Source organism: Balaenoptera ricei, chromosome 7, assembly GCF_028023285.1.
Source record: "Balaenoptera ricei isolate mBalRic1 chromosome 7, mBalRic1.hap2, whole genome shotgun sequence".
NCBI classification, from domain to species: domain Eukaryota; kingdom Metazoa; phylum Chordata; class Mammalia; order Artiodactyla; family Balaenopteridae; genus Balaenoptera; species Balaenoptera ricei.
In genome coordinates, this window is record NC_082645.1 from 115,737,743 (window position 1) to 115,765,626 (window position 27,884).

Genomic DNA, 27,884 nt, shown 5'->3' on the forward strand with positions numbered 1-27,884 from the left:
CTCTGAGGAAAGCAGATTGCTCTCCGTATTGTGGGTGGGCCTCACCCAATCAGTTGAAGGTCGGAATAAACACAGACTGATCTCCTCAGCAGGAAGGAATTGTGGCAGTAGGTGGCCTTTGGACTCAAAACTGTAACTCTTCCATGGGTCTCCAGCCTGCCAGCCCACGCTGCAGATTTTGGACTCACCAAGTCTCCACCATTGCATGAGCCAATTCCTTAAAATCAATCTCTCTCTCTCTCTGTGCCTCCCTAATAATACACCTTTACATCTAACCATTTATGCCCATTTTATAGGTGAAGAAGCTGAGGTTCAGAGACATTGAGTACCATGCCCAAGGGTACATGCCTGACAGGTATGGAGCCAGGATTCTGATCCAGGTATTTCTGAGCCCCAGGACAATACAGCTTCTTATGCGTGAATTCAAGGAACGAGAGCACCATGAGTTGCATGTAACACAACCTGTATTTACTATAAAGTGTCTCTTCTTTTTAATGATTCACAAACTACCTTGGGATCTTATAGTGCATGAGACTCATCAATATGCAAATACCTTATCATCCAAGTGAGATACGAAAACGCCCATTAGCAGAGAGGGTTGGTGGACACGGAGGCATGTCACTGTTTTTTATTGCACGTGAACTTGTTTGGCATATTTAAGTCCTGCAGATTAAATTCTCTCCTTTCCAGTCATAATTTCCAGTCTGATCATGAAATAACCACACGATTTTTATGAACAGTCAACTGCAGGATCTTTAGGAATATGAGAGGGAATTAAATAGACAATAATGTAAAATTAACTGTTTTGTTGAAAGTAAGTTTGCATCCCTTCCCTCCAAAAATGAAATGAAAATAAAGAGAAATAGGCAGTCCATGTGGATGAAATTAAAATAGAGAAGAACAAACAGCGCATGTGGAGTCCCCGCCTCTTGATGGCTTTTGCTGCAGGCTAAAGTCCCATGTTGAGGTCCAAACTTCAAAAGTGGCCTCAAACTGTCCCCTTTCCCTAGGAAAAGGCAGCAGTAAATATTGACTGCAGGATCAATTGTCTCTGTTGAAGCCGCAGACCGCTTCAGTCGGAGAGAGCAAGCCAGGTCACACTTGATAAAGAGCTGCTTTCAGGACGACTGGTCACCCCCAAACACATAGACACAATCTCCCAGGATCGGAACTGAAATTATCCTTCCCAGAATGGAGAAGATGGTGATGAAGGTGTTGATTATGTTTGTCCTTGGAACGAACTACTGGTTCCACTACTGTGCAGGTAAGGAGCTCGGGGACAGGCCACCTTCCCTTGATGATGTGAAGCTGTCCTCATCCATGCATCCTGTCTCACTGTATCCCCATGTGTTTGTGAGTCCAGGTTTTCCCGTGTATGACTATGACCCGTCTTCCTTGAGGGAAGCTGTCAGCGCCTCCGTGGCAAAAGTGAATTCCCAGTCGCTGAGCCCCTATCTGTTTCGGGCGTTCAGAAGCTCAATTAGAAGAGTAAGTGCCCGGTATGTCTTCTCTAGTCCTCTTTATACTGCTTTCTGGTTTTTTCTTTTGTCCTTTTTTGGGTTACATGTTAAAAATTTTCCAGTGTAAAAAGATAATAGCTACTCATCTCTTTCGCACTCTTTTTTTTTTTTTTTTTTTGATAGAGAAAGGATTTAATTATAATTATTGTCGTAAAGCTCTCAAAGCTACTTCGGATGCCTGATTCTTCTTGCATTTTTCTTCCCTCTGGCCTCATTTCCTATTTCCAGATGTTACCCTCTGCACATCCTGCTTCTGGACCCAAAGCCCCCATGGTTCCTTTTGAGATGTTTTATTAAAAACTGCTTGTTTATTAGAAATGAGACTTTTTCAAGTTCAGCAGTTCTGCTCCTAATACTTATAGGAAATGAATTCTGGCTTTGGAGCCAAAGAAATCCACTTTGCTTTGTCAATTTGGTAATAGTCTGTTTCCTGTTAGCTTGGGGAAATGGGGAAAAGATGAATTTTCATGGGCTTCCAATGACTAAGGCCATGATTGGCAAAGAAAGAAACACAGAATTATCCTTCCAAGGAAATGAGAAACTAGACTGCAGGTCGCTTCCCTCCCGGCTGGGCCCCGGGTGATTTCACTGCCTGCTCATCGGCCCGTGCAAGTGGGGGGGGAGCAGAGATACCTGCCAGAGAGTTTAGGTTAAGATGGGCGGTGAGGAGCTTCTGCAAAGTTCCTGGTCCTACAAATGAGAACTCGTTGCAGACAGGCCGCCTGGGAACTGCGAACTGTGGAGATGTGGCCAGGGGTCCATGCAGCGGCTGCTTCCTCGCAGAGGCCAGAAGGCCATTGCTTCCTCTCCACCTTCACGCTCACCTCTCCCATCCCTGCCGGGCACCACCTTAGCACACACCTGGTTAGTCCCCTCTCCTCCTGTGAAGGGCACACAGCTCACGGCTCCATAGCTCCAGTCTCCAAATACAGTACATTCATCTTGACCCATCTCCTTCATAAACTAGCTCAGTTTCTTATTTCCAGATTCCCAGGAAATTAATTGAATTGTCCCAGTTGTCTTTTCTAATTGGGTCATTGGTCTCGAAGATGATGCTTTAGCTAGCCCAGAACCAGGCTGCTGTGGCCAGACTGGGGTCACTTGGCCTGGCTGTCGCGGTACGGGAGCACGGCGAGATACGTGTGGTCAGCTGCCAGGTCAGAGGGTGAGTTCCTTCTGGAGGAGGACTGGACAGAATAAAGAACCCCTCCCTCGTACACTGGCTGTTTGGGCTTCCATCTTTTGCATTTAATGAAATCCACGCGTGGTGTGGGGCAATCGGTGTCCTCTTGCCAAGCTTGCAAATGAGTTTAGATTTACTTGTAATTTAGCTAGTGCTTGCTACAGAAGAAAGTTAGTAGTTAATTAAGTGAATAAGAGGACAGGTCCCGAGAGAACCGGTTACTGACACCATGGAAATCTGGCCAGTGGAGATGAGCTAGCTTGAGGCGTAGTCATCCAGAGAACATTCCAGTGCCTGGGCCATCTTGGTATCAGACACCTGAGCCCAGACACACAGGCACCTGCAAAGAAACACACCTATGTATGTGGGCATGTGATCCTTAGTGAGAACACAGAAAGGAGATGCCCCTCCACATCCTGAACGCTGCTCTTCTATCTGGAATTCTGCCTATTCTTGTTTCTTTCCAGCTTTTTCTCATTATTCAAATTCATTGGCCAAGTTACATTCACCATGTCCCTTCCATGAAAACTTCCTTTCTTTTCCCAATGGAGGGAAAACTCTCTTACTTTGATCTGTCCTGGTGATACATCTTTCTTCTTAGAAGTGGTTCACATTTTGCTTTATTGTATGCGTTAGTCATGCCTTCTCTAAACGCCCTAAAGATGGCCCCAAATATGCCAATTCCCTTCGTAACAGTAGCCATGAGAGATCCACTCAGAGCTAAGCAAAGTCCTCAGGAAAGAGATGAGGGAACAGATCAGATCACTGACCCTGAGGGTACAAAACAATTCACAAAATAGTAATACAACTGAGCTCGAAACATTGGGAAAAATATGTCACTTCTCCGACAGCCAACAAAATCAGAATGAAAATAACCAGGGAAAAGGTGACAGGGAAATCTCAAACACTGCTAGAGAAAATGTAATTTGGTAAAATTATCTTTGCAAGCATGTAATTTGTTAAGCATGTTTATAAACATGTTAAACATTAAAAATAGCAAATATTTATAACATTTGATCTCATAGTTTCATTTCTAGGAGTATGTCCGAAGGAAATAAGTGGTTTGGTCATGTTTGTGTATGTGCAGGAGGTTTGGGGGAGAGTTCAGTGGGCTTAGGGAGAGGGGTCCGGCCCCGCTACTTTATCCCTGAGTTTGCTTCATAAGCCCAGTGGTTCTCGACCCCGCTGCACATCAATATTATCTGGGAGATTGAAATACTCCTGATGTCCAGGCAGGATGGTGACTAATTAAATCCCAACCCCTGAGGGTGGGGCTCATATTCTTACATGTTTCCTGGTCATTCTAAAGTGTAGTCAGGGTTAAGGACCACTGGGTTTTACCAGGGAGTTGGATCAAATACTCTTGCAATCGATTGTAAGTAACTTAACTCTTGGGCTCCAAGTTTAAAAAGGATGGGAAAGCATGGGGAAATGTGACTTCAGCCACGATGATTTCCTTGTTCCAACATTGACACTAGGCACACACAGACTGTTCCCTCAATGTACACAAGCAGAGAAAGGAAAGGTAGACACAGGCCCCGTGCTGGGGATGAGGAACAGAGAGGCCGGACCAGGCTGTGCTCCCATGGAGCTCAGATACCACTGCAGAGAGAGAGGGGAGGGAGAGGAGGGGAGGGGATGAAGGGGGAATGGGGTGCAAATTATATAAAAAAGTGAAGGTAGTCTCAGAGAGTGGAGAGTCCTGTGGAGAAAATAAAACAGGATGATGGATGGGCCTGGGCCTGGGCTGGGGTAGCTGTCAGATGGGACAGAAGTCTTCACAGAGGCGCCATATTTGAGCTAAGACTCACTCAGTGACGAGAACCTCCAGCCGTGGGAGGACCTCCTGCAGGGGGTAGTTGAGGGGAGGTTTTAAATAAAGTGCAAGAAGACCTTCTAAGATCTCTGCCGCTGTTGTGTGGAGTGGGTGCCAGGAGGAAGCCCAGACAGCAACTGTGGGAAGCAGATGGTGACCAATGGCAACCGAGCCTCTTAGCGTGGGGAGGGTGAGGAGTAGATGGATTCTGGGACCTTTGGGGCAAAGCCACGGAAGCTTTGGGATCCTTTATGTGTCTATGCCCATTTCTGTCCATTTCTACCTTTCCTCTTCTTTGCACGTTTTGCTTTTTGGCTTTCTACGTTATGCTAGGCAGCTATACCTGAGCTTTACTTTTTGTCCAATCATAAGGGCTTAGTTTGAAAAACCTAAATGATCACTGTGTTAGTCAGGCTTCTCCAGAGAAGCAGAGAAGAGAGAGGGACAGAGACAGAGATAGGGAGAGATTGATTTTAAAGAATTGGCCCACACTATTGTGGAGGCTTGGTAAAGCCAAAATCTGCAGGGTGGGCCGGCAGGCTGGAGACCCAGGGAAAAACTGACGTTGCAGTTCAAGCCTGAAGGCTGTCTGTTGGCAGAATTGCTTCCTGCTGAGAAAAAGGTCAGTCTTTGTTCTAGTCTGACCTTCAACTGATTGGATGAGGCCCACCCACACGAAGGAGGGTAATCTGCTTTCCTCAAAGTACACCACTTTAACCTCATCCAAACACATCTTCACAGAAACATCCAGATCAATGTTTGACCACAGATCTGGACACTGTGGCCCAGCTAAATTGACACATAACATTAAACACTGTACTCTCCAAAAGGAATTGTTATGGGTTTTTTATGGCTTGTATATTTTTATTTCTTTTTGAAATAAAAAAATCAAAATATACTCACTATAAGGAGTCACAGCATACAATAAGAAAGAGAAAACCAAAAGTAACATTCATTATCCAGCCCTCTGAGACACCCACTACGAACATGTGGCAGGATGTCTTTTTGGATTTTTTCTCTTCATATGTGGGTATAAAATATATTTTTTTAAAAAAACAGGACCACACTGTAACACCGATTGTAAAGGACCATGATCTATTTCAGCCGTAACGCTGGGTTTGGGATTTTCACCAGTTGATTCATTATGGTTGAGTATTTGGGTTGTCCTACCTTTTTCAAAGAACACAGAGCGTAAATTCACTGGCTGAAAGTGAATTCAAATGAAAAAGCAGAGCTATTTGACTTTTTTCCATATTCTGGAAAGGATGCTTAAAAGTGCTTAGAGATGCAAAAAGTTTGCAAAATCATCTCACAGTTAAAATTATCAGTACTCAAACCCCCTGCATTTTCATCTTTTAAACTAAGCTTTTGTCCTGCCAGTTTGCTTTCATCAGGTTGCTTTACGAAATTGTGGAAGCATGATCTGGGGGGGAGAGCCGGCTTGATGAGCTCCAGCTGAAGAGGTTTTAATTTTTTTTAAGAGATTCAGATTTAATATCTAATATGTAAAAATGATCAGTAAACAGGGTCGTAAACAATGGCAAGGCTGAGTTTTTAATCCTACTTGTTTTTAGAAAACTCGGCTTGTATCAGCACTCCTCATCCTGCGTCAGAAAGAGACACAAAGATGCCCCCTCCCGAGCTTGGAGCTGGCCACTTATTTCCAAAGCAAACTATCCCGTTACTCCCTACCTGAAAGAGGTCTGTGCTGTCACAGTGCTGTCACCACCTCTCTCCCCACTGGGCAGTAGGTGAATGTGTGGGTTGACTCAAATTTGCCAAAGGATGGGCTCAAGAACTCAAAGGGAAGGAGTTTTGGGAGCCTGGGGTGGGGTCGGGCAGTGGCGCCCACCTCCCTGCTGCCATCTTGCACCTGTCCCCGTGTGCTCTCCTTGTAGCAGCCATGGTGACTCAGATCTTACCTCTTAGAGGCCTCTGAGAACTTCTCATTGCAATGAGAATGAAATCAAAACTCGTTCCCATGGGCTATGAGACCATTAACCATCTGGCACACTCCTTTCCAACTTCAGGGCGTTTGGTTTTCCTCTTGTTCATTTTGCTTCACCACCACCGCTGGGCTTGTTCTGCCCCAGGACATTGGCTCTGCTTTTTCCTCACACGATGGGCTCCTTCCCATCCTTGAAGTCCCAGCTTAAATACGCCTCCCTTGGGAAGATTTCTCAGGCGCCTCGTCTAAACTATCTGCTCTCCATCCCCACTGCCACGTTGCTTTTTTGCTCCTAACCCCATAACCATCTGGAAGGTCCTTGTTCAGTTTTCCTTAGTGTGTTTGCTGTGTGGTGCCTCACCACCCTGCCCCAGGTAGAATCTAAGCTCCGTGGGGTCTTCCCTGCTGTGCTTTGGGTGCAGGGCACACAGTGGGCATTTAGTTAAGTCAGGAGACGTCCGTGTCATCAGAACAGCACACCCATCAGGAAGTTTGGAAGGTACCCCCAGTATCCCACCCTTGGTGGAAAGGAGTGGAAAACTGTGTAATCTTGTTCATAGATCCGAACTGATCAACCGGGAAGCAGGGCTGGTTAACACTGTACAGCAGAGATGTACTTGCTAGTTACTTATTTCAGGCATTATTAAGATAGTATGGAGCATTCTTTTAGGAAAATGACACTTAAAATACTTTGATTTTGCTTTGGAATAAGTGGCCAGATCCAAGCTCGGGATGGGGGTGGGTCTTTGTGTCTCTTTCTGACACAGGATGAGGACTACTGATACAAGCCGAGTTTTCTAAAAACAAGTAGGACTAAAAACTCAGCCTTGCCATTATTTATGACCCTGTTTATTGATCATTTTTACATATTAGATATTAAATCTGAATCTCATAAATACGTTGACACTTAAAATAAGTTGATTCTTGTTATTTGCGGCAGTTATATTCCATAAAGATTCCGCGAACGCTGGGTTAGTGAATCCCGAGCCGTTTATCCTGGGGAAATTCAGGGTTAGGTTTCTGAGAGCCTCTGGTCACAGTATTTCGGTTAACTGATCAATATGTGCCCTTGTTTTATGTGTGTTTCCACTTAAAGACTTATTTAATATACATGGTGACTCGTTACCATTGAGCTCACTGCACCAGCGCTATCCCTCAGGCCTGAACAAAGCTCAGCTAACACGTGTACTTTCTCCGTCAGGCACATCATAGCCTTCCTGTGCTTAGGAAACTAGACAGCTTGTCAGCACTAGGCCTGGGGGCCAATTTAAACAGCAAAATCACCAAGGAAAAGCACAAAAATGAGAAAACCGTGACACAAAATAGACCATGAAATTGACTTGTGTACGGTCCGCTTGCTGAGACAGAGGCTGAGCGTCGCCTTATCTGACCCCGGTCGGGACCACGTGCATCTGGCGACTCAAGTTCTTTGCCGCCCAGCGTGTCTTCATGAATGGCTGTGAGGGCACCCAGTACTGATTGGGGTAGACGTACATTTTAGCCAGTAGGCAGATTTGCAAATACGGAATCTGTAAATCCTGAGGCTTCACCGTAAATGTAAGTCGTCAGCAGCAGTGCTCAGCGTGGAGTCAGGACACCCGAGTTGTGGTCCTATTGTCTCAGCAAAGTCTTGTGAGCCGTTGGTAAAGCACTTCTTCCCCTGGTCTTCAGAATGAGGGTGTGGAACTGGGTGATTGCAATTGAAAGCTTTAGTGGTGGGGTATTCTGTCACTTTTTCTCCTCGTGCAGGGAGACACATTTCTAGCGTGTGACCTTCAGAAACACATCTGTGGCAAACTGACGCTTTGTTTTCACGAAGGTCAACATGTTGGATGAGGACAGCTTGACCATGGACATAGAGTTCGGCATCCGAGAGACGACGTGCAGGAGGGGTTCTAGGGAAGACCCCACCACCTGTGACTTCCAGAGGGGCTACTACGCGGTAAGAGTCGGGGGAAAGGCCACCAGCCCAGAAAACAACGCGAGGGAGCACCTGTCTTCCTACATCACTGGGACCTGATTCAAAGCCACACCGAGGGCTTGGCCACTGCCTGGCTTCTGGACACCCTTGGAGGCACCACTAACTGTCCCATGCTGTCCCCTGGGCAGGGGCAGCGTGACTCAGTGGTCGAGGACTCGAGCTCTGGAGTCCACAGTCCTGAGTAATCCTGGCAAATTATTTAACCCCTGCTGCCTCAGTTTTCTGCTGTTTAAAAATAAGGATAATGATGGTTCCAGGCAAAGTGAATACAAAGAGGCCAATAGCCAAGAAAAATCCCAGAGACATTTCAAATTCTATTTTAAATGAATTCAAAATGCCAGCTGTGTTCCTGGTGTGAGGTGCACTGTTTTATAGTTGACTGTTGTATAAAATCTGTCTCCTCCACCAGCTTGGGCTCCATGGGGGTCAGGACCACAGCATGGTCAGTTTCATTTCCCCAGTGACCAGCACATGGCCCCATGCTTGGTTAACCCCAGGGACGGGAGTCACCCCAAATTCAGTCTCCGAGGCATTCTCGTTCAGATGTACGAGGTCTCAGGGTTTTGTTACTTTCTCATTGTGATGTCTGGGTCGTTACACAGGGATGTCAATCCTGAAAAGAGGACCCGTTGTTTTGTTGTTTCGTGAGACTTTTCACTGTGGCTCTGTTTCACAAAGGTCCCAAACCCAAGTGTCACTAGCATTTGTTTCTAATGAAATCTGAGGCCGAGGGAGAGCAGAGCAGAGTCCTTGGGAGACCTTCCCATTTCTTGTTGTTCAAAAGGGAAACCATTCGAGGGACCCCACTCAGTGCTCATGAAGGGAACGTTAGCTTTCCCTCAGGACTTGTAATGTAGCAAAAGTCTAAGACATATTTAAATCATCATTTGTTTCTGCTTAGGTCTTGAGAAATTTTCATTTTGGAAAAATGAAATGTCTCTGTGAATTTTTCCTTTCTGTCTGCATTATTGTGTCAAGCCCTATGGTGTTGCCTGCTTTCTTAGATAGGTCCTAACCATTTTTACCAGCTGCCGGGCATAGAACTCACTGGTTCCCCTTTTCCAGCCAGCGGCTGTTTGCAGAAGCACCGTGCGGGTGTCTGCTGAGCAGGTGCAGGACGTGTGGGTTCGCTGCCACTGGTCCTCCAGCTCCGAGTCTAACAGCAGTGAAGAGGTAAGTGCAGGGGCTCGGCATCCTTTGGGGCAGTACCTACCTCTTAGGGTCTGCCTGGGTCTGTGACAGGCAGGCTGGTGTGATAGAGTAGCTGGAGCGTCACTCAGGTATAGCTCTGCTTACTCAGCTGGCATCTCCCTTTTACACCTGCAATCTCATGTTCAATATCCCTTACTGCTTCCAAGTCTCTCTCTTTTCCTAAGATCAAGGATGTGAGCTTAAAATAACAATGAGCAAATCTTCAAAGTTTTAGATCTAAGTATGCATCTCACTGCCTCTGTGGTTTAGTGGAATGAAGAGGGGCATTTTTGATACATCAGCGTTCATTTACCAGCTCTGCAAGCTAGGTCAGGATATTTAATCTCCATGATCTGAAGCTTCTTCATCTGTTAAATGCCAGTAATAAAGACCACCCGATAGGATGTTGAGAAAACCAAGTAAGTCAGTGGATGTGAAAGATCTGGTCCAGAATCTGACATGTAATAGATGCTTGGTAAATGGCAGGACACATCTTTTTTCCTTCAATTACACTGATATTCATCTGCAATAATACTGTGAAATCAGTAATATATACATTTCTGACTTGGAATTATATTACTTATTTGTCTGTGTATTGACTGCTTTCCTTACTGGAATGTACATCAAATGAGGGCAGGGAATGTTTGTTTTGTCATCTAGGACAATGTTTGATACAGGGTAGATGCTCAGTCAATACTTGAATGAATACAAGAAAAATGAGGAAGAAATTGTCAAGAATATGATATGAGGAGGAAGTTTCTAGACTCTAATTTGGGATAAAAACATAACTATTACGTTATTTGTTTATTCATAATGGATAATATCTTTGACTGCTACTTAAAAAATGTTTCTACCATTATACAGCCAAATCTGTCCAATGACATCTTTCTCTACTTATATTTTTATTAATTTTTTCAAGATTTAAATCTGCAGTGAAAATTACATGAAAAGAGTATACAATTTCAACTTCAAGAATTACACAAAAAAGTAATGTTCCTCTATTATGAACATACCCAGGTCTTACATATTTTATATGGAAGTCCATTTTAGAATTAGGAAGGAGTGAGAAACTCCTGTTGCAGGGGTGTTTTCACTGTTGGAAGGAGAATTCTGCAAAAATGTTCAGTTGAGCATAAGGTTATTGATCAATCTCGTTCTCACCGGCAACGTTTGAGGGTCAATCCCCAGGAGATTTCCGGATCCTATCTCCTTGGTGCTAGTTCAGGTATCCAGGGCCTCGACTCCAGTGAAGTATCCAGGAAGTGAGGCGTGCTTCACAGCTGAAACAATGGCGCACGCCTGGCCAAACTAACCCAGAAGTGACAGGGACCAAGCATCATGTCACAAGCGTTTTGTGCGTATTGATTTTGTGGTTTATATGGGGGAAGCTAGGAGACAGTGGAGAGCAAGAGAAACACTGCTCTGGCTCTTGTGGGGTTTGTGGATGAGTCTGGGGGTGTCCATTATGCAGGGGTTACCCTGACTACCAGGCAAGCTTTCGGGAGCATGTAGCAAGAGGATGCAATAGCGTGTGGGGTGAGAGCGAGCTTTCCCCGGGGGGCTGGAGGGTGGGTGACCTCAGGACAAAGGGCACAGGGTGTGGAGGGGAAGGAGGAGGAGATTCCCAGCACAAGGGAGAGCATGATGGAGTTCCCTGATGTGTGAGAGAAGCTAAGCTGATGGGTAGAAATGGACAGAAATCCATCATGACTGGGAGAAAAATATGAGAAGAGAGGCATAAGGGTGGGGCTGGAGAGGACACCAGCCTGGTCAAGGTGGACCTCATGGGTCATGTCAAGGGTCCTTGGCTTGGGGCTATTCAAGGGTTATAAGTAGGGAAGTGACAGAATAGGTGAAGAACAGACTGGAACTAGGTAAGAATGGATGGGGGCACTGGGAGGCTGGCAGGGCAGAGAGAGTGCCAAGTAGAGCTAGGAGTTAGTGGTGAATGTCGAGAGAAATGGATGCCTGTTCTTCTATGACCTTTAGCACATTAGAAGTTAATAAGTGGCCCCCTAATTTAACCCCTCTTCCATCTCTGATTTGGAAAGTTGATTCTGATTGTTTGCACAACCCACAAACCTATTGCAACTTTCTAACTGCAGACTGAAGACTACTCACTTTTCTTCCAGTCGCAAGTTTTGTAAGAAGACTCTGATACTAAGCTAAGTTAGTCCCGGAAACAAACAAGATTTTAAAATAAACTCCCAGGTTGCTTTGCCTCAAAGATTAGGAGATCATAAAGGATTATGAGGCAAGAAAAAATTCCTTAAATTAAAGGATTCTGCAATTCGAAAGAAAGAGAAGAAAGCAGATGGAGATTTAAAGTAATTCCTGGCAGCACTAAAATAGATTTCTTACATGAAACAGAAGAAAAATTAGACGACAGCTGTAAACCATTTTCAGTGAAATAAATGATGATGCTACAAACATGAAAGACAATTGACTGGAATGGATTTAGACATAGAACAAATAAATCATTGTTGGAAGTAGGGAATAAAAGAAAGAAAACTGAAAAAAAAAATCCCAGAGTAATGAACATAAAGGCCACTTGAAAAACATATGTAGATAGTAAAAGAATTTCCAGAGAAAGGAATCTAATGTGAAGAAAGATGGAAGCCATGGAGAATAAGACCAAACATCCTAATTATTACGAAATAGGACTTAGCTCAAATGGAAAATATCTGGTAAGCATACAATGAGAGAAAGCGTCTCTAATATAAAAACATTCGGGTTTTCCACTACATAATTTTAATAAGTATAAATGCTTTGTAAAATGATTTGAACAAATAAATTTCTAAAATTGCTAATATTCTCCTCTCTTAACCAAATAAATATTTAAATTATGGGCAGTTTTTATTTTTACTTTTTTAATTTTGAAAAAGAAGTATGTAGAGAATGAACGATTTCTATACGGCACTTCAGTCAACCACACGATGAAATGCTAACATCTGTAGGATGATGAATGGACTTGATTTTGGACAAATCCTTCTGATTTCAAGTGGATGAGATGAGGTTTGGCTAGAGTTTCAACTATGAGACCCAAAACAGTGCAAAAGGAGAAACTGAGGAAGAGAGAACAGGAATTCTGAGCTCAGGGGAGGAGAGTTACAGGCATTTCATTTATTTACTCTCTTCCATTTCAAATGATAGAAATTCAACTAGAAGTGGCCTAAGCCAAAATGAGATAATTCCCTGGCTCACGTTCCCAGGAAGGAGAGGGAGGAGTTGTCCTCTTGGACAACTCAATCTAGTGACTGTCAACACTATCTGTGCCACATTCAGTTTTTTCCTTCTCCGCCCCTCCTCCCCTTACTGCAGATGAGTTTTCTCCTTGTAGCAGGAGGCAAGACTACAAGCTACTCCAGATTCATATCCTCTAAACTTAGGAGGAAACAGAGCATTTCTCTCTAGCTCCAGCTGGAGGTACCTCTTGGTATTATTCCCGTTGTCCTGTCTTAGGTCATGTGTCCCATTTTCTTTTTCTTTTTTAATAACACTGGTATTGAAATATATTGGGTTGGCCAAAAATTTCGTTCGGGTTTTTCCATACGATGTTACAGAAAAAGCCGAACGAACTTTTTAGCCAACCCAATAATTCACAGACCATACAATTCACCCCTTTAATGTGTACAGTTCAGTGGTTTTTAGTATATTCATAAGGTTGTACAACTCTCATCAGTATCTAAATCATGAACATTTCGTCATCCAGAAAAGAAATCCCAAGACGCCTGACCCTGTTCCTCATTCTCTCCAGCCCTTAGTAACCACTAATCTACTTTCTTTGTCTATAGATTTACCTTTTCCAGCCATTTCATATAAATGGAAACATACAGTATGTGTTCTTTTGTGACTGGTTTATATTAGTTAGCATGTATGGAGGGTCATACATGTTATAGCATGTATCAGTACTTCTTTCATTGTCAAATAATAATCCATTGTATGGATAAACCACATTTAATTTATCCATTCATTAGTTCATCAAAATTGGGGTTGTTTCTACTTTTTTTTTATACATATCTTTTTTAAAAAAAAATTTATTTATTTATTTGGTTGCACTGAGTCTTGGTTGCAGCTGGCGGGCTCCTTAGTTGCGACATGAGAACTCTTAGTTGCGGCATGCAGCATCTAGTTCCCTGAGCAGGGACGGAACCCAGGCCCCCTGCATTGGGAGCGTGGAGTCTTAACCACTGCGCCACCAGGGAAGTCCCTGTTTCTACTTTTTGACTATTGTAAATAATGCTGCTGTGAGCATTCATGTGCAAGTTTTTGTGGGCATATATTTTTATTTATCTTGGGTATTTACCTATGAGTGGAATTTCTGGGGCGTAAAGTAACTCTATGTGTAACTTTTTGAGAAACTACCAAGCTGTTTTCCATAATAGCTGTACCATGTTACATTCCCACCAGCAATGTATGAGGGTTCCAGTTTCTACACATCGTTATCAACACTTATTATTGTCTGTCTTTTTAACTTTAGCCATTCTAGTGGGTGTGAAGTGGTGCATCATTATTGTTTTAATTTGCATTTTCCTAATGAGCAATGATTGACTATTTGTATATATTCTTTGGAAAAACGTCTACTCAAATCCTTTGTCGGAATTCCCTGGCGGTCCAGTGGTTGGGACTCCGCGATTTCACTGCCACCGAGGGCGTGGGTTTGATCCTTGGTTGGGGAACTAAGATCCTGCAAGCTGTGCAAAGTGGTCAAAAAAGAAAAAAAAAAAATTCCTTTGCCAAATTTTAAATTGGGTTATTTGTCTTTTTTTGTTGAGTAGTAAGACTTCTTTATATATTTTGTATATAAGTTCCATATCAGATACACAATTTGCTGATATTTTCTCCCATCTGTGAATTTTTTTTTACTTTCTTTATGGTGCCCTTTGAAGAACAAAAGTTTTAAAGTTTAATGAAGTCCAATTGATCCATTTTTTTCTTTTGTTGTTTGTGTGATTCTTACATTTAGATCCATGGTCCATATTGATTAGGAAGGGGTCCAGCCTCAGTCTTTTGCATGTGCATACCCAGTTGTCTCAGCACCGTTTATTGAAAAGATTATTCTTTCCCCCACTAAACTGTGCCACCTCCTAGACCAATCACTCTCACAAAAGCCAGCAGGCTAACTGGCTGTTCATGATGGAGAGGGTAACATGTAGGTGGCCCAGACACCTGGTAGAAAGGTTGTGAGTCAAGCAGCCACCTTACTTTGTGACTATGGGCTTTCAGTGGCTTCATGAAGACTACTCGTGCACACTTTTTTTTTTTTTTAATTGAACACATATGGGGACTTCATAGAGAGAAAACTCACAAATTTGACCTAAACACAGTTGATTTGCAAGTCCATATAACGAGGTTCCGTCTTTCTCGTCCACAACAATTGGGAGTCATTTTGAGTCCAGTGGAAACGTTTTTAGACAATTTAAACTTCATGTAAGTTGCTTTTCCCCACATGCTTTTTTAGACATACATGTTCAATACCATATAAAGTTATTTAATATAATATATTGCCTTATTTCATTAAAAATAAATTATATAATACATCTGAGTCCTCCTGATAATATTTGCATATTTTGCAGTGTCCTTTTTTCTCTCTTTCATGTGCTGATATATACTAATGCCTACATTTACTTAGATGGTTTGGGGGGATATCTTGGGATCCTCTACATCAAGAAACAATTATCTGCTTGGTAAGTTGAGATCTGTTCTTTTTAATATACATATATATATATATATATTTTGTGAATCAACTTCATCTTGAAGCTCTCTATCAGGGAGTCATTTAAAACTAGAAATATCTGTACATAAGCTTTGAACAATTACAGAAATCACAGAAAATAAACATTTGCTTTTCCTCCTTTCTTAACAGTAGGCAATAATGTTACAACTCTTCATTTAGGCAGCTCTATATTTATGCAGAGCCTTTCCATATATGATTCCATTTCATGTCCCAACATCTCTACCAATTAGGCAGGACAGGTGGTTTTTACCATAAGAGGGTCCCCCAACTAAACATGCTTGTTCCCTCCTGGGTGCATGACCAGTTTTAGGAGCCAGGTATGCAACAATGTGTAGGTGGAAGGATCTGGACTAAACCTCCTCTGACTGGCTGGGGCTGAATTCTGTAATCCTCCAGCCATGAGACCACAGGTGACCATCCCGTTCAGAATCTTGCTTGGGGGAGGGAGGGCTTTCTTTTTTTCCCTTAAGTGGTCTCTCATTTGAAGTGGTCTCTCATTTGGGTTAGTGTTCTATGGCTTAGGAAACATTTCTGCCTATTGGCAAAATAGGTAAATAGGGGGATTTTTTTCTATTGGAGCCGATGGCAGCAAAACTCTTTGGTGATCTCTCACTGTTTCCTTGCTGGAAAAGCGTATTTGTGGCATCAGTAATAAAATCATAGAACATTCCAGAAGTGGGCAGAGGGGGCCTGCCTTATGACTGTTACTGCGTTACAGGTCTCACTCCTGACAGCTCCAGAAGTGAGCCATTTTATGAACGGTCACTTGGTAAGTGGTCCTGTTTTCTTCTGTAGGACACCAAACACATCCTTTTCTGATCAAGCCAGACTCTGCTGAAGCCATGTCATAAGAGATAAACCCCTGAAATGCAAAATATTTTAAGGGAAAATGAAAAAAAAGAACATTCCTTCATAAACCAGTTTTGCAAATCATTGAAAAGCTAACTTTGAGGCATCAAAACTCACTTGAAATTTGTCAGGAATCAAAATATCAAATTTAGCTGAGGAAATCAGCACTCACCTGCCTCCTGTCCCAATCTGGAGCATTTTCTGAGGAACCCAAACTCTTTTAAACTTCTCTTTGCCCTCCAACTTCAACTGTACTTTTCAGCAAGCAGACAGAACTAACAGTTATTTAGTTTCTCCCTTTTACGATCAGTTTTCTCATTTAACCTTCATGACAGCACTGTAAACCAGGTGTATTACCTGCTTACACAGAAGAAATGAGTAACAACTCATGTTGTTTGTTGTAGACACAAAATACTACCTCTCTACTAATTGCTTGACAGTTTTCTCCTTCAACTTCACAACCATCTTGAGAGGCAGCACTATGTTCCTTCCCATTTTGTAGATGGGCAAACTGAGGCTTAATGAGTTTCTGTAACTTGTCCAAGGCTACACAGCCAATGTTGGACTTTGATCCAGGTAGGGAGGGGCAGAGACAGGACTTAGAGACAGACCTGTCAGACTCTAAAGCCTCTGTTTTTTTCTTGCTGCTTTACAGAAGAGTTGTGAAATTTACCCTCTGATCGGAGTTCTCCATTAAAATGAATAACACAGATATTAATGTTTCATTGAGCTCTTTCATTGAGCTCCTCCTTAGGCTTTTTCCTAATTTATTTGAAGTACTAAAGCTTACAATCTGAGGCTTGCTTAAAAAAAGGCCTGTGTTTAGACCTCCTCCAATGTGCCACTTTGGGAGAAATATAGTTATTCTAACAATGTGACCACTGCTGAGAACATTTTTGAACAATTTTTTTAGGAATTAACTTCCGAGTCTAGGGGTCATTCTTTTGAATCTCTGTAGTGATGGAAAACATGTGCTCTTGGATTTAATTTTGGAAACAAATTCAGTTAATCAGATTAATAACCAACTTGGGTGCATTAGTCATCTATTGCTGTGTGTCAAATTACCACAAAACTTAGCAGCTTAAAACAACAAACATTTATTATCTCACAGTTTCTGACGGTCAGGAACCTGGAAGTAGCCTAGCTGGGTGTTTCTGGCTCAGGGTCTCTAAAATGTTGTAGAGAAGATGTTGACTGTGGCTGTGATCTCATCTGAAGGCTTGGCTGAGACTGAGGGATCCACTTCCAAGGTTACTCACATGGTGGTTGGCAGGCCTCAATTCTTCAGGGGCTATTGGAACGAGGGCTTTGGTTTCCTACCATATGGTCCTTTCCACTGGGCTGTCTGAATGTCCTCAAAACATGACAGCTGGCTTCTGCCAGAGAATATGATGCAAGAGAGAGAGAGAGAGAGAGAGAGAGAGAGAGAGAGAGAGGAGAATGAGCAAGCAACAGAGAACCCAAGACAGAAGGCACAGTCTTTTATTACCTAATTTTGAAAGGGATATAGCATCACTTCTGCATAGTTTATTAATCACGCAGACCAACCCTGGTCCGATGTGGGAGGAGAATACCCGAGAGTGTGAATACCAGCAGGCCATCTCTGAGGCTGGCTACCACACTGAGAAAATGTCATTTGGGACAAAAAAAATATTATATGGATATAAATTAATGCGACTGATCCTTTTTATATTCCTTGGAAGGTAATTCCAGAGCTGAATTCTAAAAACATTTTGGGCATTGGGACCTTCATTGACGCAGAGGTGCAGCCATCTCAGAGACTGCTTTGAACATGACAATTCAATTTAATTCAACAAATGTGTGTGACAAGCCCTGGGCAGATCCCTCAGAGGACTGAAAGATAAATGTGACAGTCCCTGCCCTCGAGGGCTTACGGCAGTGGGTTCAGCTGTCACACTGTGCAGGCGAGAGTGAGGGAGAACTTGATAAGCAAGATGAGGTCATCGTGTTCTTGGGTAGCCTCTTGGCAGGAGGGGCTCTGGGGGTGCTGGTCACAGTCTTTCTCATTAATTTATAGTCACAGAGTCCATGTTGGCTTAGATTTTGATGTGAATGACAGAGCCTGTATATCCCCTTTCTATCTTCAGAGATCATGAGAAGGGGCTTTCCTTCTGGAAATAGAAGGAACCTGAACCTGTGGCCCAGAGCAAGAGTAAACACTGGCTTTGAGTGACAGCCTTGAGGTAAGGGGACACAGCTAAAAACACGTGTATTTAGAAATAGAAGCTACCAGCAGGGGTTTGGAGGGTGGGGATGTCTTAAAGCTGCTGCTCCCACACCTCCAACGTCTGTAGTCTGCTCTTCAGCTCCTGTCTGGCCTCCCACCTTTTCTTCTCTCCTCCCAGATACTGATCCTCGACTGTCTCTTCATTCTCGCACCCTCAATCTTTTTCCCATGGCTTTTGTATGTGCTGTGGTTGATGTGATCAAATTTCTCTACTCTAAGAACAAAAAACAAACCACAAACAGAACAGCCCCCTTTCTTTGACCCAGTCTCCCCATCTCAGCAGCTGCCTTCCCTCCCTTCTTCCTTCTCTGCTCAGCGTCTTGACAAAATTGTGGTCTACGACTGCTGCCCCCACCTCCCATTCACTTTTCTGCGTTTTGCAAACTGGATAGTAATCTTTCAGATCTCTAGCATCTAATCTGCCTTCCTTTTCTTGATCAGTCATTTCAACCCTGGTGACCATTTGTCTGGTCTCCTTTGCCCAGTCCTTTCCTTCTTCTATAGATTACTGTCATCTCTTCCACTTGGCTGACTTGATCACTGATGTACAGTTGCTTCCAAATACACATTGCTCACCTTACTCTATCCCGAGATCCAGGCTCTTATATCAACCGCCCACTGGATGCAGTTGCCGTGAGCATCCCTGAGCTTCTGAAGCTCAACTAGCCTCCTGTTCAGCTCCCTGTCTTAATAGAAGACATCACCATCCACTGAATTTTCTCCAGCTCAAAATTTTAGAGTATCATTGGCTCTTCTTTAAAATTTTTATTGAAGTATAGTTAATTTACAAGGCTGTGTTAGTTTCAGGTGTACAGCAAAGTGATTCAGTTTATATATATATTTTTTAGATTCTTTCCCATTATAGGTTATTACAATCGTTGGCCCTTCTTTACCCTTCGTCTTCTCCCGACATCCACAGGGGTCCACACATTTTCTCTGGCTTTAGCCCATCATTTCACCACTGTCACCACTGACCTGTTGCCTGAGATCTTGCCTCGGGTCCTGATTCCACACTGTCCACCTTGCACACTGCCCTCAGGTTTATCTGGGAATGCAGAGGAGACTGATCCTTCTCCACTTAACCCCCTAATGCTCACTTCATTTATATAACAAAGCAGAGGCAGACCCTGAGTCAGGAGGAAGAACAGCCTATTTGCCCCAGTGCTGGAGGCTGAGTCCTGGTTTTGCAAACCCACACTGAGCACCACTGCCTCATGCATATATAAATCCCCAGCTACTAGGGACCAGAGCCAAGGCAGCTCTGTCTTTTTAAAGGCTCCCAAGTACTAAAGGAACATGACAAAAGGCACATTTAAAAGGAATCTTTGGATGCAATTATAGGTATGGATTCAGTGTACATTCATTTTTACATACACACACACACGTTAATCATGAAGCTTGGGCTTTCACAGGTTTTACAGTTTACATAACACTGTATGCCTTCAGGATAAAGTCCAAACTCCCTAGCGTGGCCTGCAAAGGCCTTCGTGGTCCGGCCCCTGCCCACTTCTCCAGCCTCATCTCTCCCAAGGCCACCAGCCCTGAAGCTCCTGCAAAACTGAAATACCTGCAGTTCTTCCTGCTCAGACCTCTACCTGGAATGTCTACCTGGCTAATTCCTCCCCCTCACTTACATCTCAGCTCAGTGTTTCTTCCCCAAGGGGTCTCCCCACGTCAGAGACACATCCCTTTATGGGCCTCCCTAAAGCCCTCATCACAGGGCACTGCAGTGACCTGTTCCCTCTCTGCTCCGTCTGGTTCCACCAGGCCCCCCCGAGGCGAGGAGGGAGATAATTTCTGTCACCGGCATCTCCCATGGCCCCGCACAGAGCAGGGCACCCCGCAAGCATTCTAGAAGTATTTTTTGAGTGGATGACAGACTCTCACTTTGGGTTCTTGAGCTTCTGTTATCAAAAAATTCAACTAAGCCTAGGATGATAAATTTTTACCCACCGGAATTTGAAAGAGATCAACTGACATTTTACTAAAATCGAAGGGAAATTTACCAGTGAGTCTGTGTTGGATAAAAGATGCAAATGGTAGGTTTTCTTTTGAATCTATACACACCCTAAAAATAAAAACCAGCTTCAGGCTGAAATCAAGAAAGTACTCATCACAAAGAAGCAGACTCAGCATATTCTTTTTTTATAAACTTAAATCATTTCTTTTTGATTCACAGAACATCCTCAGTGGGAGAAAGTAGAATTCTCAATGGACTGGCTGTATGTTATTTATTAATGATTATATTGGATATATATATATATGTATACATATATATAAACGTATATATGTATGTATATGTATACACATACATATATCCCAATATAAATTTATGATCTGACTTCTGTAAAGAAATTGATCACTTAAAAAAATGTCTCCTTAAAGGCAGCACAGACTAAAGGCCAAACATTGTGGCCCGGGCCTGGACATTGACCTTGATGTCCCAGCTGTATCCCTGCCCTCCCCTGACCCTCAGCAGGGCCGGTTTCCACACTGTGCTCTGAGTTTCCTAGAATCCTAAGATAAGGCCAGCACAGCGGGTCCAGTGAGGAGGCCTATCCACTGTGTCTGGAATCCGTTTCCAAGCTTTCTCTGCTACTTAGGAGCCGTGAGAATGACATAGTCCCTAAACTCTCGGGCTCAGTTCTCCAAAGATTTATGATTCTTATTTTATTTGCTTTTGTCCCTGCTAGACCGTGAGCTCTTTTAGGATGTGTTACCTTGTCATCTTTATTATTTTAGTTTAATAACATGAAAAATACGATTAATAATATGTCTATACTAAGTTATTAATAACGATATCCGTTGTCTAGTTCCTAATGCTAAAAATAGTGCCTAGACTATAATAAGGGTTCCCTCAGGTTGAAGGGAAGGGATGAACCAATGTGGGAACAAGTTCAGGACACCTCTTTTCAAACTGTGGATGACATGTTTCCAGTGGGGAGCTTTCTGAAGGCAGAGACTTTGGCTCATCGAGAATCACAGAATCCTCAGAGCTTAGCTCAGTTTCTGCAACAAATTAGGAGCTGAGGAAGTATTTTTGTAACTTAACAACCACTGTTCTAGGATTCTTTCAGATTGCTAGAAAATCATTTAATATGTAGGTGTGGGTAGTGAAAGGGAGTATTTAAACAAAGAGGTCTAAGATTTTTTTTCTTATTTGCTACCCTAAAATAGGAACAGGGGAAAATCAGGTCCCAGCTCTCATGTCGAAAGAAATCTGTTTGAGAGTCTCACACTTTCTTGATCTTTATAGCTGGCCTAGTTCTGACTTTTGCATGACGTAGTGGCCTGAAGGCCACAAACCACACTGCCGTCACCCAAACCACAGCAGCGTGAGTGATACTCTTTCCTTTTTGTTGCAATCATCAATTAGTGTGGAATTCCTAGGCTACGTGTCCAAGAGCAGCAAAGGAGGCAGTTCTTAGACAGGTCTTTTGTCAATAACTGCATGGTGAAAAGAATCAGTCTCCTGATTTTATCAGTTTGTCCAAAAAATATTCATCGAATCCCCACTTCGTTCCTGGCCCTGCACACATGAAGATCAGAACTCTTAAGGTTGCCTGGGTCTGTGTTTGGACCTTCCACCTACGTTGCCTTATATAAATCTTGCAACCATCTAAGTGAAGTTTTATCACTGTATCTCCGTTTTGTAGATGAGGAAGCTGAGGCCTTGGAGGCCCCTCCTCTCAGAGCTGGTGCTGGATTAGGATTAACTCCCGATGTCTGTCTGTCCCCAAAGCGCCTCTTTTTCTTCCTGGATTACTTGACCTCATGTCAATATCTACACATTTAGAAAATAGCCCAAGAGGGCAAAACCTCAAGGATCATTTGTTTAAGAAACATCTGTCATGTGTTGGGTGAAGCACCTACGGAGTAAAGCACACCTGGAAGGCAAAAACCTGAATTGACTGGCAATGTTGACAGCATACGTACCCGCCAGCGACTACGTAGGGGGGTGACCCTAAAACCTGGGCCTCTTCCGTGAGCCTGTTCAGTGATTTCAATATTCAGAAATGAAGCTTATTAGTCACAACCTCTTGTCATGATCTTCCATGACAGCCCACCCACTGGGGGAGCCAGACACCCTCCCTCCCTGCCCCCCACACATAAGACAGACAAGCCCAGCCAGTGCCCGGAGGTGGAAAGCCGGCCGTGTGTGGCTGGATTTTCTCACCCCCTGCTCTGATGCTCCGTCACTGCACGTGCCTACCAACTGCCCCACCAAGCACAGTGCGTTCCCCTTACTCACTGTAGTGATGATCTATAAAGTTGCTGCAGACGCTGAATCAGCAAATCCTGAACCATTGCTCCTGTGGGAAATACACAGTTAGGTTCCTACCAGCCTTTGGTCACATTTTGTCCCGTAATCAGTATGCTTGTTTTATGTGTGTGTCTGTTGAAAGACGTCTTATTGAATACATATGGTTGATTCATTGATACTGAACTCACAGCCAATGGCACTGTCACTCGTGCCTGAGGGAAGTTCATCTCATGGATGTATTTTCTCCGCAAGGCACATCACAGCCTTCTCACGCTCAGGACGCTAGAGCACTTCAGGACTACACGTGGGGGCCATTTTAAACAGCAAAATCACCAAGAAAAAGTACAGACATGCAAAAAACATGGCACTAAGTAGACTGCAAGAGGACACTTGTTTACAACATGGGATCAGAGACAGGGGGCAGATGGCCTTGAATGAGCTCGTTTGGGAACGTGGGCAAATTTCTGTCACTCTGTGAACATCCTAGAATGACTCAGAAGCACCAGGAGTATTGATTTGGAGGTTACAAGTAAAATATGAGCAAGTAGACAAATCTCTGTGACTGATGAGTATCTACTGTACAATGGGCTCCCTACCCTTAGTTTATCCCTAGTTTCTCTGTAATCCCTCTTGTTCCTTTCCATCTGGTCTTTAAGGAAAAGATCTCTGTACCTGGTGCCTCCACGACCCCCCCTCTCCCTTCTCTCAGGGCACTGGCTCTGCCCTGCTCTCTATCCACCCTTTGTTCCTGCCTGGTCCCTGTCCATCCCTTTCCTGCTGAACCTCGTGGCAGAATTTGATGCTGATGAGAACTCCCTTCTTCCCTGAAATCCTCTGGCCTCTGAGACATGGCCTCCTTGGCCCTCCTCTTGGCCAAGACGTCTCTGTTCTTCGTGGATCTCTCTTCTTCCTCCTGCTCCTTGAATGGTGGTGATGGTCACCAGGGCTCTAGCCTTGGCTCTCCCTCCACTCGCCGTCCTCCCTCTCCTAGGTCATCCCAGGCACCCCAGGGCTTTGAGGCCCACCTGTCTGGGGACTATGTACACACCGTCCCTCTAACCTGAACTCCAGGCTTGATTAAACAGCACCCGGATGTTCCACAACATCCTCAGAATGGAATTCTTCCCTTCGGAACTTACTCTTCCTCCTGTATCCAACTCAGCCTCCAGCTCCCCAGACCGGAAACGGATTTGTCTTGGACCTCCTCCCTACCCTCATCCAGCTGTCACTGTGTCCTGCCTGCCCGTCCTTCCTCTGAAATATTTCTTGGCTCTGACCCTCCTCACCATGTTCTGGCCTCATCACTCTAGCCTGGGGTGGTCAGCATCTTCCTGATGGTCTCAAAAGCCACCTCTGTACTGTCACCAGAGTTATCTTAACATCAGTCCTTACAGGTCAAAGTCCCGATCACCTGGGAGGTGGAATCTAAACTCACTAGTGATTTGGGACACGAGAAATCAGGCACTCCCCGCAATGGTAGGGTCCCTGTCTGTGTCCCTGGTTTCTCTTGGCCTTTGCTTCACATGGAAGACTCACACGTCTGACTGTTCCATGGCCCCCAGTCTGGGTCTGACCTTCACTCCCAGGCCCACTAACCCTGCCTCCCAGCTTGTGCTTGGAGTCTAGCTCACACGTCTTCTGCAGAAACCTTTTTCCCCAAGGTTTCCTGCACGTGGGAATCTGGAATTGCGTTTACTATTCTGTCCTCTGACTGCCTCTGTCTTCTCTACTTGCCTGTGATTTCTATCTTCTTCTTTTGGAGGTTGGGGCTATGCTTTATTAATCTTCATAAGCCCCAGTGGATACTCAATGCACACATGTTTACTGAATGGACGAATAGACGGATGAATGAGTGAATGAATGAATAGTCCTACCTCCAACCCCAGCCTTCAAAAGACCACAGCTACAGCCAGTCTCTTCTTAAGTGGCTTGATTGATTCCCTCCCTCACAGCCTCCCACCACCAGCACCTCCTTAGACCAGACTGAGTCCAGGACCTGGCTGCAGCCTTTCCTCGGGGACCCACTGACCCTTCCCTTTTTGGGACTTGACCTTCCTTTCTGGGCCTTCATCTCCATTCCTTGGACTCCATTACCTCCTCTTCTCCCTGCAGGTGTCTCTCACCCTTTTCCTTGTTCAAGGAACTGACTGCTTTGCATAGTTGCTCTAGTCTCTGGTGCACTCTTGGATTCCTTTTCGAATAGCGCCCAGGAATCCTGGGCCCTGTGCCTCCATAGTAAGAGTGTGAAGTGCCATAGGGTCTAATGCTCCCCTTCTTCTTTCTTTTAACAGCAAAATGCATTGGAAGGAATAGAAGGTCCAATGAAGAAAGATACTTTAAAATTGTGTGATTTTTCTTTTGATCAGTTCCAGTCGATAATAAATGGCTTACTTTTCCTCTTTCTTTCATCCCTTGATCTTTTCTTTTTTTTTTTTAATAGAAGTAACTCTCACATTTTTAGATGAGAAGCTAATGCCATGAGGAGAGTTCACTCAGTGTGTGTCTCTGCCCGTGGGCCTGCTGGCCCCCAAGGAAAGGCAGTGCCAGGCTGAGCTAGCGCAAGGTAGCGGTGCTCAGGGAGGGGACCGGCTGGAACGATCCCCATGTACACGCTGACATCACAAATCAGAGTGTTCTGTTGCCAGATACGCGACCCGACAGACTCCTGCTTCAGGTCCCATGACTATCACTAGGCAAAGACTGAACCTTGCAGGCTTAGTGTTTGTTTAATCCTATTCTCTGCCTCCAGAATAAAGTGACAGGAATGTGTTAGACCAAATGTTTGGGAAAGGCTGATGAATTCAGAGATTGGCAAATTACAGAAATGTAGGTTACTTTATATGCGGTTAATACCTTATTCTGACCATTAAAGACATCACACCTGTCCTCCATGGATGTTCAGGTAAGGACCAGGGTGCTGGGGGTTGCCGAGCAGGGGAGGTGCCACGTAGAGATTGTAAAGATAGAAGGGGTTTCACAATATTGATACCAAAACCTGATAAAGACAGTAGAGCAGGAAACCATAGATCACACTCAGTTATGAAGAGGAAGAGGCAAAACTAATACCATTTGCAAAAGCTATGGCTGAATGCATGGAATATTCTAGAATATCAACTGAAAACCTGTTAAAAACAATGTGACGGTTGAGTAGGAAGACAACCCCCAAACCTCATACATACTAGTCAATTTTATAAGATATAAGACAAAAGATGTTATAGTAACAATAAAAAGAATAATACCAACAAATACATTTTAAAAGAAATATGCAGAACACACACACAAAACCCTTAAACTCTATTAAAGGACATAAAAGAAGATTCAGTAAATGGAAACATATCTTATTCTTTTCTTTCTTTTCCATTACAGTTTATTACAAGGTATTGAATATAGTTCCCTGTGCTTTACAGCAAATCTTTGTTGTTTATCTATTTTATACCTGGTAGTATGCATCTATTAATCCCAAACTCCCAATTTATCCCTCCCCCAGATATATCTTATTCTTATAAAGCAAAACTCGAAAGCCTAAACATGTCAGTTTTTTTCTAAATTAATCTACAAAGTTGATATAATTATATTTGATTTAAAATGTCAACAGAATTTTTTTTCATAACCTGACAAGCTGATCTTAAAGTCGAAATAAAACAAGTCGATGGGAATAGCCAGGAAAGTTCTGAAAAATATAGAAGATCGATGTGAGGTGTGGTCTAGCCTTGCCAGCATTTATAAGCTGTAGTAAGCAGAGCAATTCACAAAGGAGCAGGAAGAAAAAGGCAAATTGGAATCAAGGTACAAATGACCGGTAATGACTTAGTGTATTATCCTGACACTTCGTGGAAGCCATGGTAACCGATGTCAGTTTCAGTCTCACTGCGGGGGGACCACGTCTGGGTTTAGGGGTTCTCAGATCCTTCAGTCCTCTCTCTACTGGATCACCAATTGGGGCCCTTTTCTAAGTAAGCGGCTTGGGGGACAAAGACCTCAGTCCCTTGGGTACTTTCTTGGCGATTCCTGCTTTGGCAGAAACCTCACTTTGCATAGTGGGAAAGTTGGCTCACTGGCTCTTGGCCACAACTGAGACTTCACGAAGGATGGGTGCTGAGTGTGGGACCCACATGCTCTGCTCGCTCAGGCGATGTTGTTCCTGAGAACAAACAAAGTGACCTCGTGGCTGTCCTTTGAATGGCGCAGCCCTGCCCTCAACCGTGGGTGGAGGAATGTGGTCACCACTAGCCTTCTCTCCTAGCTCTGACCTCTTTGGGAACAAGACCAACAGCAGTGAGCCTCTCCATAAAAATATCATTGTGCCACTTCTACACACAGTGTGAAATGTATATCAGATATTTCAGGGTATCTCCACCTCAAGATCTTTAACTTAATCACATCTGCAAAATCCCTTTCACCATGTAAAGTACCATGTTCACAGACTTTAGGGATCAGGACATAGACATGTTTGGGGAGGACATTATTTAGTCTACCCTACAACCATGGTCAAATTGCCAAACAGCTGTCGCCTATTGAACGCTGCAAACCAGTCAGGCACTTTACATGTATCCCATCCCTTAATTCTTCAAACAGCCCTATTGGGTAGCTACTGATACTACCCCAGTTTGACTGACTGGGGAAAAGATGGCTTAGAAAGAAACTTCTCTCATGGCTGGTAAGAGGCAAACCTAGGGCTTAAATCCCAGCTTTCTGAATTCTGCCCTCCCTTCCCTAAAAAAAATGAAAAAAAGAATTAAATCTTTGGAAAGTCAATCAATGGATTTGAAGTTCTCTCAGTAGATGTGAAGCAAAGGGCATCGTCGCCAGACTGTTCTCTTGATGGACCACTCTGGCCGTCAGGGGCTGCCACGCATGCTTCTTACAAAGCCACTGCCAGTGCCTCCTGCATCCCACCTGCCCCTCTGATAAATGTACTTTAAGTGACTCCAGGAGCTGATCTAGGGAGCTTGGTTCTCTGAATCTGCCACAGGGACTCCAGGCGGGAGAGGGTGACGAATTGTTTTACCCCAAAACATGCTGTTAAACGCTCACACTGTTACCCGTCTATTCTCTTCTTCCCTAGACCAAAGGTCTGGACTTCTCAGCTGATGAAGTGAGATGAGCAGCTGGGGTTTATTGCAAGTTTTCCTTGCCCAGGACCCTGG

General features: G+C 43.9%; 1 protein-coding gene across 1 annotated transcript; it reads left to right on the forward strand.

Moving 5' to 3' along the window:
• The first annotated feature begins 1,185 nt into the window (after positions 1-1,185).
• On the forward strand, positions 1,186-25,050 carry SPP2 (secreted phosphoprotein 2). Its single transcript, XM_059927506.1, has 8 exons — positions 1,186-1,264; positions 1,364-1,488; positions 8,287-8,409; positions 9,514-9,621; positions 15,272-15,326; positions 16,095-16,145; positions 18,334-18,429; positions 25,029-25,050. The coding sequence occupies exons 1-7, from the start codon at positions 1,192-1,194 to the stop codon at positions 18,417-18,419; spliced, it is 621 nt and encodes a 206-aa protein (XP_059783489.1). The 5' UTR covers positions 1,186-1,191; the 3' UTR covers positions 18,420-18,429; positions 25,029-25,050.
• Positions 25,051-27,884: the final 2,834 nt, after the last annotated feature.

Bases quoted from the DNA above. Each gene is read 5' to 3' on its own strand.
- SPP2 (XM_059927506.1), top strand. From the start codon at position 1,192: ATGGAGAAGATGGTGATGAAGGTGTTGATTATGTTTGTCCTTGGAACG. The intron at 1,265-1,363 runs GTAAGGAGCTCG...TTGTGAGTCCAG, and splicing joins CTGGTTCCACTACTGTGCAG to GTTTTCCCGTGTATGACTAT. The intron at 1,489-8,286 runs GTAAGTGCCCGG...GTTTTCACGAAG, and splicing joins TCAGAAGCTCAATTAGAAGA to GTCAACATGTTGGATGAGGA.